This window comes from Ascaphus truei, chromosome 7 (genome assembly GCF_040206685.1).
Source record: "Ascaphus truei isolate aAscTru1 chromosome 7, aAscTru1.hap1, whole genome shotgun sequence".
In the NCBI taxonomy this organism is placed as follows: domain Eukaryota; kingdom Metazoa; phylum Chordata; class Amphibia; order Anura; family Ascaphidae; genus Ascaphus; species Ascaphus truei.
In genome coordinates this window covers 37,608,349-37,622,000 of record NC_134489.1, presented here as the reverse complement: position 1 = coordinate 37,622,000, position 13,652 = coordinate 37,608,349, and the positions used below count along the sequence as shown (strand labels likewise).

General features: G+C 48.3%; 1 protein-coding gene across 2 annotated transcripts in view; it reads right to left on the bottom strand.

The window, feature by feature from the left end:
• Positions 1–5,438: 5,438 nt before the first annotated feature.
• The window catches only part of LOC142498999 (SLAM family member 9-like), a 41,879-nt gene continuing 33,665 nt past the window's right edge, over positions 5,439–13,652 (bottom strand). For both annotated transcript variants that reach the window (XM_075607736.1, XM_075607733.1), the window contains 3 exons: positions 10,077–10,400; positions 8,768–9,028; positions 5,439–6,645 (listed from right to left, as the gene is read on the bottom strand). In XM_075607736.1, coding sequence (XP_075463851.1) covers positions 6,491–6,645; positions 8,768–9,028; positions 10,077–10,400 — 740 coding nt within the window. In that variant the 3' untranslated portion in view covers positions 5,439–6,490. The remainder of the gene's footprint in view (positions 6,646–8,767; positions 9,029–10,076; positions 10,401–13,652) is intronic.

The following is a 13,652-nucleotide window of genomic DNA, read 5'->3' as shown; positions in this document are numbered from 1 at the left end:
GAATTACATAGATCTTCAAAAGGTGTCTGGCTTGGGAACGTCAGATTGGGGGAAAGAGAATATATAAAATGTCTCAACTGGATGCTTTCCAGATAGCTAGAAATAGAGAACATTTCTCTCAGCTCCGCAAATTCCATAACCCTATCTTTAAATTCTTCACAAAGGCCAGCCCTTTGCCTTAACATAGAGCGGTTTAATGCTGTTTATATTTGTCCCACAATGCTAGCAGAGCTCAGTCTATAAGCAGCCATCTTGTGGAGCCTATTGTGACGATAGGGAGGGTTTGGCCCGGGATTAATGGGGTTACCCCCGAAGGGCCCCCCTCTAACCTCACCAGGGAGACAAGGGGTTAACTGGGCTGAGGCCCAGAAATGTGATTTAACCCTTGTTATAACATGAAAATGTATTTTCCCCTGTTCCCCTGTTCCATTGTAATGTCTGGTTAATCAGGGTCTGCATAACACACACACTGGGACTTAAGGGGTTAATAAGCTACAGTTTAAGAAAATACCCCGGTATTGTGTCTTTTCAGAGAATCTGGACTTCAAAAGGCTTAATTGAAGTTGAATGTGAAAAGCAGAAGGGTTTTTTTTAGTGTACAGTATGTTAATACCTGTTTGCAGGCAGCTAGTGTGGATTGTGAACATTATAACTCACACTAACAAAGGCCTCTGATTAAGGAGGTCTGGGCTTAGGTGTGACACATAGCACCAGTGAGCAAAAGGTAATGCCCTAATTGTTTATGCAAGACCCAGGAAGGATCAACAGGTAATTACCTAGTTGGTTATGCGAAAAGCTACAAGCCTACTTCAAAAGGTTTTATTGATGGGGGTAGGGGTGGAGCTACCCAAGAAGGGAATCAAAAGGAGTCACCTTATTAAATATAAGAATATCATGAGATGTCCTTGGCTGAAAAGGATAAGAATTACATATTTGTATTCGTGAGACTTAGCATATCTTTGGGAGTCTAAACACTGTATATGTAACTGCTGCTAAATGCCAGATATTAATATCTCTATTAATTTTCATATTACATTGTAATGTTCGGTATCTCTGCGAGCGTCAGGTGTCACGGACTGTATTAATATATCTCACCTGACTGTGTGTATTACGGAACGGAAGTTATGCAATGATTTGCAGTAAATATGAAATTTTGGTTGAGTTCTGAGAAACTGCAGCCCCCCTGCTATGATAATGAGCAGGAAGGGCTAGAATTTACATTGCCTGGTCTAAAGGCTAAATTGCTAATTGCTTATGCTTGGCCCAACGGACAAAAGGAACTAACCAGAGAAAGTGTGACTTTTCACACTGGACCCTGGACATCCAAACTGAGCTTCAAAAGCTTCAAAGGGACTTTTTGCTAGACGGCACGGCGCCGTATCTGGGAAAGAGGGGGTTAAAATGATATATAAGTCAGAACCACCTTTTACCCATTGTTGTTCATGTTGTTCATGCAAATGTTCTTCATGCAAATGTCTTCATGCATGTGTCATGCATGTATTGCTGTGATGTCAACTGAAATATGGGAGAAGTGGCAGTCTGTAGCCTGATGGCCTTCTGTCCTAATCTTTAAGTAAGTGTCTATATTTTGCCTGATATTTGTACATATTTGCTGTGTTCACCTTTATCAAGGAATAAAATCACTTTATTATATCTTAAGTCTCGTCCCAGTTGAAACCCAGGTATATATATATTTATATATAGTTTTGGTGTAAATTACAACCTGTCACAAGCTACCGTGACACCTATGTTGGAAGCTTTTCTACCAAGGGTTTAACACATGGTTTGCTAATTAGGCTGCACTTATAGTGCCTTTGTAACTCCCTTACCTGCTCTCTGCCGGGTCTTCGGCCATGGCAATGCGGCATCAAATTACACCACGTGGTCATGTAACGTGACACGTCACCATGGCAACGCGCTTCAACTGACGTGGCAAGGTCACGTGATGTGACATGACCTGCGACGTCATTTGACGACCAGCAGCAGGATCACAGAGGATTGCCTGTGACCCAACTGGGATTCAAAGCTCCGATACCCTCAGGTACCTACGCTTCATGTTCCCAGAGGGTCTGCCTGGGAACAGTCATTATTCAGAGCCCGCATCTAAGAAGCCTGTAAAGCAATCAAATCTCCACGCCCCGCTGGAAGCAAGTATCCATTACCCAGAGAATATTCCCCTGGGACCTGGGGTTCTCACCCAGCATGTAAGTAAGGACAATTTAAAGATGGTTGATGTTGTGCTGCACTGTCCCTTTAAGTTCCTCTGAAGTGGTTGCCCCTACTAATAATGTAATAAAGGATCTTTTGTGTGGAGTACCTACAGTGTGGAGTACTTACTGAGGACCTACAAGGCCGCTATGTTACACCTCCCCACAAGCACATAACTATACCCCCACCCCCATACAATGAGAATGTACAATCCGTATCATATTCTCCTTTTTAATGTAAAATAAATCTGTAATTATAAATAAAGATAAAGATGGAGACGTTTGGTGTGAGACCTGCGTGATGAGGCACCCTTCACTCCCACTTGGTGTACCGCAGGGCTCCCTCTGTTCTAGGACCCCATCTCTTCTGAATTTATACATCTTCCCTTGGTAAATTAATCCAGCCATTGGGTTTTCACTACACCTCTATGCTGATGTAACACGTGTTCCACCCCTCCCCCAACCTCACTTAGGGACTAGTGTATGGGAGTGGGCGCATTACCACGATTGTATGGTGCTCTACCTGTAGGTTTGCAGGAGGTCTGAGTTGTCTGCCAGATGGTAAAGAGACAGGAACAGGACTGGCTCGCACAGGTCTCTGGGTTCTTCATGGTGGTGTCAGCGCTTCCAGCGGTGATGGAACTCACGGAGTGTAGGTGTCAGCCCCCATCACTGCACAATTACCTCCCTCCTGCCCAGGAACTGACACCAGAGGCAGAGGTATCTTGAAGGGTACTTTATTGTGGGCATTCTTCATCAGCTCTTCTAGCAGCATATATCACACTCCACTTGCCCCAGGCTGTCTAGATGGTGCACCTTCATCAATAGGGCTCTAATCCAAGTGGTCTTTAGGCTAGCCAGCCTAAAGTGAGCAAGCTTGCCCCACCATGGGGAAGACTCACAGCTCCCACCTTGCTCCCTGAGGAGCAGGGGAGTTCCACTCTCCCTCCTCCCTCTCTGAGGACTCTCTCTGCACTCTCACTAACTTTTAGGCTACTCCCCTAGAAACCTCTGGAAGGGGCAGGCTCATGGACTGTACACACCTGCAAGGGCCATGAGGCACCACCTACCTTCCTTCACTTTCTAGAGAAGCAGAAGGGGGGTCAATGGCCCATAGATTAACCTGTTAAGACCTGGATCTTAAAAGGACTTACATAGTGTATCTGCTATGTGGAGAGTAACAGGTAAAGATGGACATACCCTGTTATACTGATGATACCCAATCACATTATTAAATGTAACATGTCAAAAACAGAACATCTAATTTTCCCCCTGCTAACTCCCTTCTGTTTTTATGTCTCCTGTCCAGTACATTCTAAATGCTGCTGCCAGGCTAATGTCAAAACACAAAACAAGAGAAAGGAACAAATCCCTTCTTGTCTGCAATCAATACTATGGGGTTTATAAGATGAAAATCAATAGTCGGTAAAACTTAACCTTGTCTCCTGTTTCAATGAAAAAGAAACGTAATGAAAAAGAAAAGAAAACAAACAACATTAATATTTAAAAAGTGCGGTTTATACGGGTGATAGTGTAGTCCAACTCTTTAGTTAACCGTATCACTAATATATCGTCTGTAATATATAGTCTGATCTGATACTGCTGGTGTAGAATCTTTACAAAACTCCTCTTTATTACCCAATAAATTGTGAGTACATCTTGCACTGCTTCAATATTTTCATTATAGAGGCTGGAGAACTAAACATTAAATACAGAGTTCTATTTTGCTATTAGTTGAGGTTGTTGAAGTTGGCTTAGTTGGCTTATACTGTATGCAGAACAGCACCAATAGCAGCCAATGACTGCTGGAAAACGTCACCACTTTCACCCTCGCATTACAGGTTATCCAATGAGTCACCAAGAGAGGGCACGGCCTTCCACCTTATTACAACATATGGGCTTTATGTTTCAACCCTCTATCATGTAGGAAACAATACTGTAGATCAGGGATGCGCAAAGTTGGTGTTGCGCCCAAACATTTTGTGGGGGGGGGGCTGTTACAGAGGCCCCGCACTTCCCCGAATGCATTTAAAATAAATGCCGGGGATCGCGAGAGGCGTCTATAACTTTTTACTTACCTTGCCTTCCAGCGACGCGTCTCCATGGCAACTTGGCATCAAATCATGCCACTGCGTGATTTGATGCCGCTGCTGTGCGGGGGGCGGCAAGGGGGGGGGGGGGGCGCATGAAGGAAACTTTGCGCACCCCTGCTGTAGATTATTGCTGAGTTGGAAGGCAGAGGAGTTGTGCATAAAATAATCAATCGGATCACTTTTACCTCATCAATACCTTGGCTTCTAATATCACCTCTACACAGAGAACACTCCAATATATGTATCCACCCCTAACCTCCCATCTGCATGCCAATCTCAAGTTTCTGATTGCCTCTTGGCTACATCCTCCTGGATGGAGCTCCATCGCCACAAACCTGATATGTATAAAACTGAGCTCCTCGTATTGCCTCTAAAACCTGGTCCAGTATCACTTTTCTCCATCACATTAAATAGCCTCACCACCTGTCCAGTCACCAGTGAATGCTAACTAGGTGTTGCATTTGACACCTTCTCCTACACATTCCTCCTCTGGCTGAAACATGTTGCTTCTTCCCCTTAAACATTGCTCGGATCCCCCCTTTCCTCTACCACTGTGCTGCTAAAACTCCAATGCATGACCTCATTCTCTCCCATCTTGACTATTGTAACCTTTGACCTTTTCTACTGTAACTAACCTCTCAAACCTCGATTCAAAGGGGTTCTAAAGTCTATAATTTGTGAACTGCAAAAACAGCAAAACAAGAACGTGCTCTAAATAAGTCAAATAGTTATTTGTAGAATTGTTATTGACTTTTCAAATGCGGCCTGTACTTACTTATTTGCACATAACTCAGGGGTGCACATTTGTTTCTCTATTGAAGCCATACTGAACATTTCTTCCTTTTAATCACAATCTAAATTGAGCTCAGTTCTTGCTTGCTTTTTGCACATCCTATCTAAGCTCTAAATAGGACTTGACGTGTACAAAATGTCACAGCTCGGTCCCTCCATCCTCGGTTTTGCAAATAGATACAAATAGAGGTCCCTTTATTATGGAGAAACGTCTAGGACTCTGAGTAAACATTTAGAGGGACAGGGATCATCGCTGTGGAAGAAGAGACAGAAGAATAATGACCTCTGGAGGCAGAGATAGGGTAGATGTGTAAAGAACAATGAAAAAGCATCCAGAATCCACATATAAAATGCAATACTTTTACTGATCATGAAGCAAAAATGAATAAGAACAAATTGAAGGCTGGCAGATTATGAGTCCTGGAAGCCCTGGAAGGGGTGAGTAACCACACATACAACTAAAATGTTTACCAGGCAATCAAAAGTAGTTTTGCCGAGTAAACCCATAATATTGCTTTATTTCCAATTTGTAGGGGACAGGTCGGTGCTGCCCAGCATTTATTTGATTCATCTTCACAGTTTGTGATTGAGTAGATAATGGGTAAATTCCCCCTGTACCTATCCCCAGAGTTCCTGGGTGGTCTCCAACTGTTCCTGGTTCCAGTAGCACTGGACATTCTCCAACATGCCTCTCCATAAGAAAAGGAATGGTAGGCTGGTGGCCTCCTTGTGGTCGCTGATGGGATAGCTAGACTAAGTTACTGTAACTTCAGCAATACATTCACCATAGAAACAGCCTAGACCAGTGATTTTTCCACCAGGGTTCTGCGGAACCCGGCAGCCCTCAAGGTTTCCGAGGCTAGCAAGGGGGGAGAGCAGGGACAGCTGTCCCAGGCCCAGCAGAGGCGGAGCCCAATGCAGCAGCAGTGGTTTGGCAGCTCCCTGGCTCCCAAGCAGTAGCCACAGCAACCCAGTGGTCACTGCAATCCTCTCCCGCCTCCTGTTGGTGCTGACCGAAGGGAGCTCTGCGGACCAGCGCAGCACTGCAGGCCTCCTTGTCCCAAGGTAAGATTGTTGGAGAGTGTGTGAGAGAGAGAGAGAATGGAAGGAGAGTGTAAGGAAAGGAAGGAGAGGGGAGGTAGGAGAGTGTGAGAGGGTGGAGTGTGTGAGTGGGGAGATTGTAAGGGAGGGAGGGTAAGGCGGGAAAAGAGAGGGGGATTGAAAGGGGGAACAGAGAGGGCAAGTTAGATGGACGGACGGGGTGAGAGCGAGATGGATGGACGGGGGAAATAGAGACGACGGAGGGGAGAGGGCTTCCCCAGACTTTCACAATATAATTCTAGGGTTCCTTAACTAAAAAATGGTTGAAAAGCACTGCTGTAGACAGACGTAGAATCGTCACCCACTGTCACAGCATTCGATGTTCTCTCCCTTCACATGGTGGAAGAGCAAACACGAAGCAGCGATTATTATAACTGCAGACAGCGTCAGCCTTACTATATTCTGCAGTTTATAACTGTTATTAACTTGTTCTCCAAGCGTTCTTCTTCTTCCTGAAAAAAAGAGGTCGAGAAATGAGGTCAAATAAAGACGCAGAGTAACAACTGGAATCTCTGTACGTAAATATGTAATATATTGAATACGTTTCATAAATACATTATGTATACACAATATACGTATATTATGGTATATCACTTATCAAAACATCACAATAGCAATACAATTAAATAAGTGGAAGTTTTCTTTTTTTTTAAATATTTGCTCTTCAGATAGTCTGACAAAAGATTGAGAAATATAATTTTTTTTACTTGTTTAAAAAATATTGTATTGTATGTCTTTATTTATATAGCGCCATTAATGTACAAAGCGCTTCACAGTAGTAATACACGTGGTAATCAAATAAATAACAGATAATATAAATAACAGATCATGGGAATAAGTGCTTTAGACATAAACGTAACATTAAGGAAGAGGAGTCCCTGCCCCGAGGAGCTTACAGTCTAATTGGTAGGTAGGGAGAACGTACAGAGACAGTAGGAGGGAGTTCTGGTAAGTGCGTCTGCAGGGGGCCAAGCTTTATGTATCATGTGTTCAGAATATCCACAGTGCTATTCGTATGCTTGTTTAAACAAGTGTGTCTTAAGGTGGGTCTTAAAGGTGGATAGAGAAGGTGCTAGTCGGGTACTGAGGGGAAGGGCATTCCAGAGGTGTGGGGCAGTCAGTGAAAAAGGTTTAAGGCGGGAGAGGGCTTTAGATACACATTGTAGACGTGGAATATTTAGCTACGCCGGGACTTGCTCATGTTGCGCTTTTTTTTTATTATTCTATTTTTTATACAGTTATGTTGAGTAAAAAGTGCCCAATCCCCCCCCCCCCCGCGTACCACAAATAAAATAAAAATACCGCTCATGAGCACATTCACATGTCTCAGACAGGTCCAGAACCCCGCCTTTCCCTATTGTCTCTTACCATACAATGCTTCCACTACAGCCTGGGATTCTGGGTAATGGCATGCAAATGAGAACTCAGCATCACTTTTTGCTTGTTATCCATTTTTACATGGATCCCTATAAGCTTCTGCCCGCGTATTACACAGCTTATCCAGCTGCAAGTGAGTTTACAAACAGAAGTGTATGTATTTTTGAAGTGATGCTGGTGCCTACAGGGTTTTCATGGGAAAAATGCATTGCATTATTTTTATATTTTCTTGTGATTGAACATACGTTCTCCATGCAATTTAACATGAAAGCCAGGATGAGAACCAAAGCCAAACTATTTCAGACAAAACCAAAATCCCCCCAAAATGTAGAGGCCAAACCAAAAAGCATCAGAAGGGTTAGTGCTACCTATCACCAGTCCTTATTGTCACCGTACTTACTGATCACAGAAATGTTCCACTGCTGTGAGAATAAAATGTGTATATATATTACAGATAGACATATGTAATAACGTTTTCTGCCGCAGAATTAGAGCAATAAAACGGCACCAGATTTATCAGGGAAACCACCCAAAGGAAGAAATTAGATTTTTTATTTGATAAATCTGGTGCATTTTTTTTTTGCTCCAGTTTAGCCCTAATTTTGCAGCCACAACTCTTTGAAAAATAACCTTCCCAGGACGTTTTATGGGGAGATTTATCAAAGTCTCTCCCGTGCAAATCCAGGGACAAAACTGGAGCAAAACACTATCAGTTATGTCCCAGAAGAAGCCACATGAGTTTTACTGGAAATGTTTTCCGTTACTCTTTATGATGTCAGAGGTTCGGCAGCCCCCCAGTGCCCCCGGACTTCCGGCATCGTGACCATGTGATCGGTTTAGTAGCGATCACATGGCAGTGACTAGCCCCCTGATGGCTAAAACGCAAGTGGAGTATGTCCAACCTCTGTTTAGTTCGTAATCTCCTAGAAAGCAAACAAAAATAGCATGATGTACCCGATATGCCACAAGAGCCCCTGGCATGCCAGCACCCGTGCCATTTTAGATTGTAAGCTCCTTGGACATAGACCTCGTTCCTATTGTCTTAACATATATGTACTATTTTGTCATAATTTTGTTGTTTCTCCCTCCTTCTACGGGCCATATAAATAAAAGATAATAATACGGGTACGTCATAAGGGCAGAGGCAGGGTTAATAAATCTTTGATAAATAGACCCCTTAATGTATAATAAAACTACCTTCCTCCTCGCAGTATTCCCACGGAATGACGGTTCTAGATGTGTCACTGACTGGGTTCCGGGCAGTACAGGTGTAGCTCCGGTTTGTATCCGGGTTATATACATGAAGAGTGTGATTCGTCACGTTTATTTCATGACTGTTGAAGTCGTACCAAGTGCGCGTCACATCTGATCCGCTTACTGTACAGATCAAAGTGACGTTACAGGTCTCGCTGCCGGTGACTTGGTGATGGATGTTGATATCTTCAGTTGATAATTTTTCTGCGTGGGAGAATTATATGGTATCAAAGGGGTTTAATGCCCATTATAATAAAGAAAAAATAAACCGTATATTCCAGTGTACTTTAATTATTCACCGGCTGCATAACAGGGTGTGATAAACTGCAAAGTAATTTTAAATGATTATATTGTGCGTAGAAAAGAGGACCAACGTTTCTTTAAGGTTACCATGATAGATACAAATGTGTAATATAAAGAAAAACAATAACAACCCTCCAGGGTGATGGTTACAAATAGCCAATGAGAGTCCTAAAAAGCCGGCATTTGTGGCACCATTTTGCATAAAGGACATTCTATGAAGAAGCAGCGGCTAACGTCTGCGTCTCATGGACTCATATCCATACTTGGCCCGTTGTCACAGTGGCGGCCATCTTCTATCGCACGGACGCAGAAGTTATCCGCTGCTTCTTCATAGACTGACCTTCGTGCCAAACAGTGCCACAAATGCCAGCTTTCTAGGACTCTCATTGGCTGTTTTTAACCATCACGCTGGGGGCGGGTGTTTGTCTTTATAACACAATATAACTATCTGCAGATTTCATATGGTGCTTTTACCCAACTGAGAAAACTGTATCCATGTTTTTATATCTCCTCCCTAGGTGATGAGAGCCACAATAATGAGCTGATGTAACCGCGCCTGATTACGTTTTACATTTTTACTTGTGATCAAACGCACATATTCCCAACATAATCCAACATGAGAATCCTGTAACTAAAATGAGTAGGGGATTTATAAAGACAGCTGAGAGAATTCAGCAAATGTGTTGGTTTTAGTTATAGTTTCACGTTCTCAGTGCATTGTGGGTCATGTGCAGTCTCCCAGCTGCAAAACTGGGACTAAAGTCGCACAAATTATAGCCCCATATTCTCCAAAAACACAATCCCAAGGAAAATAATGGAGTTTGTGTTCTGTGTTTTCTTGTGCTTTTGCCGCTGAGAGATGTTAATAAATGACCCCATTGGTATCTTATTTTCCCACAGTGTTTGTGCTCCTATTTAATGTATAGATTATTGAGTTAAAATTACTTACTGTATACTCTGAGATCATACAATTGCGTACAGGTATTTTCCTCTTCCTCACTGAATATTTGTCCCATGTAGGTTCCTTGGTCTTCGCTGGTTAGATGAGTAATGTGTAAAGAAGCATCAGGCCAGCTATACAGTCTCCCTTTATACTGACGATCTCTAATATCGACAGATCCGTCTGGTCTTGTTGTAGCAATGTGCTTTACGATTTTACAACCAATCCAAGTGATGTCTGTGATTGCCGTCTGATTCACTTGGAGAGTAACTTCTCCTCCCTCTCTACCAACAACATTTCTTATATCTCCACAGGTTACATCACATAAAATACCTAGAAAATAATGTAAAAGAAAAAAAAAGTTTTAAAAGAGGGGGCTTAATTTATTAAAAACAGACACGATTTATCCTTTTTAAAGCATTTTACAAAGCAAGTTTATATAACCTTCAAAATGTAAATGTTCTAGTGAGTACCTATGGTTATAGCTTTAATACACTAACTTTATATTGTACTAGCTGAGAGACCCGGCGTTGCCCGGGATGTAAATGCGTAATAGGTAGTATTATTTATAAATCGTGGAATACGACTATTTGTTGTAAAGGTTTCATAATAATGTTGAAAAGAAAGATGGAAGAAAATGTAATACGATGTTGTAAAAAAATGGTTTATTGTAAACACACCACAGTACAATGTATATTTTGGTGACATAAGTGATGTGAAAATGTGAGGCGTGTGTCTTCCTAGGGTGTGAGGCGGCGGATGGGTGTTCAGTACGGGTGGCGCGTGGGTAGTGAGTGCTGGCTGTGGGTTGGGGTCCTGCTAGGGTGTGAGGCGGCGGGTGTGTGGCGAGTGCGGGTGACAGCTGGTCAGTGATATTGTTGCGTAGGGGCAGGATGCGGCAGGTGTGTGGCGAGTGGGTGGGTTGTCTGTTGAATGCGTGCGGCGGGTGGGGGGAGGTGGGAGGTGGTGTGAAGGGGGAGGAGGGGGGAGGTGGCGTGAAGGGGGAGGAGGTGAGAAGGGGGGGTGGAGGCGGTGGGAAGGGGGGGGGAGGCGGTGGGAAGGGGGGGGGGAGGCGGTGGGAAGGGGGGGGAGAGGCGGTGGGAAGGGGGGGGAGGCGGTGGGAAGGGGGGGGGGAGGCGGTGGGAAGGGGGGGGGAGGCGGTGGGAAGGGGGGGGGGAGGCGGTGGGAAGGGGGGGGGGAGGCGGTGGGAAGGGGGGGGGAGGCGGTGGGAAGGGGGGGGGAGGCGGTGGGAAGGGGGGGGGGAGGCGGTGGGAAGGGGGGTGGAGGCGGTGGGAAGGGGGGGAGGCGGTGGGGAGGGGGGGAGGCGGTGGGAAGGGGGGGGGGAGGCGGTGGGAAGGGGGGGGAGGTGATGGGAAGGGGGGTGGAGGGGAGGTGAAGGGGGGTGGAGGGGAGGTGAAGGGGAGCTGAAGGGGGTGTGGAGGGGAGGTGAAGGGGGTGTGGAGGGGAGGTGAAGGTGGTGTGGAGGTGAAGGGGGGGGTGTAGAGGAGGTGAAGGGGGGGTGGCGGGGAGGTGAAGGGGGGGGGGGGTGGCGGGGAGGTGAAGGGGGGGGGTGGCGGGGGGGTGGCGGGGAGGTGAAGGGGGGGGTGGCGGGGAGGTGAAGGGGTGTGGAGTGGAGGTGAAGGGGGGGGTGGAGTGGAGGTGAAGGGTAGGTGAGGGGGGGTGGAGGGGAGGTGAAGGGTAGGTGAGGGGGGGTGGAGGGGAGGTGGCGGGGAGGTGAAGGGGGGGTGGAGGGGAGGTGAAGGGGGGTGGAGGGGAGGTGAAGGGGAGGTGAAGGGGGGGTGGAGGGCAGGTGAAGGGGGGTGGAGGGGAGGTGAAGCGGGGTGGAGGGGAGGTGAAGCGGGGTGGAGGGGAGGTGAAGGAGGGTGGAGGGGAGGTGAAGGGGATGTGGAAGGGAGGGGAAGTGGAGTGAGGGGAGGTGAAGGGGGGTGAGGGGAGGTGAAGGGGGTGAGGGGAGGTGAGGGGTGGGTGAGGGGAGGTGAGGGGAGGTGAGGGGTGGGTGAGGGGTGGGTGAGGGGAGGTGAAGGGGGTGAGGGGAGGTGAGGGGTGGGTGAGGGGAGGTGAGGGGTGGGTGAGGGGAGGTGAGGGGAGGTGAGGGGAGGTGAAGTGAAGGCCGCTCACTCACCCGTCCGGCAGGTCCCACGTGGATCTGAGGCGGGAGGCAGCGTGTTGTGGCCGCTCCCCCGCTGTGTCCCGGGCGCTCGCTCGTTCCGCTTCCCCGCTGACTGTAGCGGTGCCGGGGGGGGGGGGGTATCGGGGAGACACTGACACTGGAGGGGAGGTGAAGGGGGGGGGTGGAGGGGAGGGGGGGGTGGAGGGGAGGTGAAGCGGGGTGGAGGGGAGGGGAGGTGAAGCGGGGTGGAGGGGAGGTGAAGCGGGGTGAAGGAGGGTGGAGGGGAGGTGAAGGAGGGTGGAGGGGAGGTGAAGGGGGGGTGGAGGGGAGGGGGGGTGGAGGGGAGGGGGGGTGGAGGGGAGGGGAAGTGGAGTGAGGGGAGGTGAGGTGAAGGGGGGTGAGGGGAGGTGAAGGGGGTGAGGGGTGGGTGAGGGGAGTTGAAGTGAAGGCCGCTCACTCACCCGTCCGGCAGGTCCCACGTGGATCTGAGGCGGGAGGCAGCGTGTTGTGGCCGCTCCCCCGCTGTGTCCCGGGCGCTCGCTCGTTCCGCTTCCCCGCTGACTGTAGCGGTGCCGGGGGGGGGGGGTATCGGGGAGACACTGACACTGGAGGGGAGGTGAAGGGGGGGGGGTGGAGGTGAAGGGGGGGGGGGTGGAGGTGAAGGGGGGGGGTGGAGGTGAAGGGGGGGGTGGAGGGGAGGTGAAGGGGAGGTGAAGGGGGGTGAGGGGAGGTGAAGGCCGCTCACTCACCCGTCCGGCAGGTCCCACGTGGATCTGAGGCGGGAGGCAGCGTGTTGTGGCCGCTCCCCCGCTGTGTCCCGGGCGCTCGCTCCCCCGCTGACTGTAGCGGCGCCGGGGGGGGGGGGGGGGGGACTGAAAGCGCGGGAAACAGGGAGGCTTCCGGCCGCCGCCGCGAGTGAGGAAGCCGCCATCTTGGGCACTCGGTGCCGCGAGGCAGGCTGCCTGGCCACTGGCTGTTCCCCCGCCGGGGAGGGGGGTGAGTTGTGAGCGCCGGGGAGGGGGGGGCATGTATATGTGTGGGGGGGAGAGGTGGGAGATATAGAGGGGGGGTCTCGCACGGCCGCTGACACTGGGTGGGGGGGCGCTGAAGGGGTAATAATAGTGTGTGTCCCGCTGACTGTAGCGGCGCCGGGGGGGGGGGGGAGCGGGGTGAAAGCGCGGGAGACACGGGGAGAGGAGGAGGTGCGCGCGGGTCACGATGTTCAGGGAGGTGTGTGTGTGTGTGTGTGACACTGTGTGTGTGTGTGTGTGTGTGTGTGTGACACTGTGTGTGTGTGTGTGTGTGTGTGTGTGTGTGTGTGTGTGTGTGTGTGTGTGTGTGTGTGTGTGTGTGTGTGTGTGTGTGTGACACCGTGTGTGACACCGTGTGTGACACTGTGTGTGTGTGGGTGTGTGACACTGTGTGTGTGTGGTGACACTGTGTGTGTGTGGTGA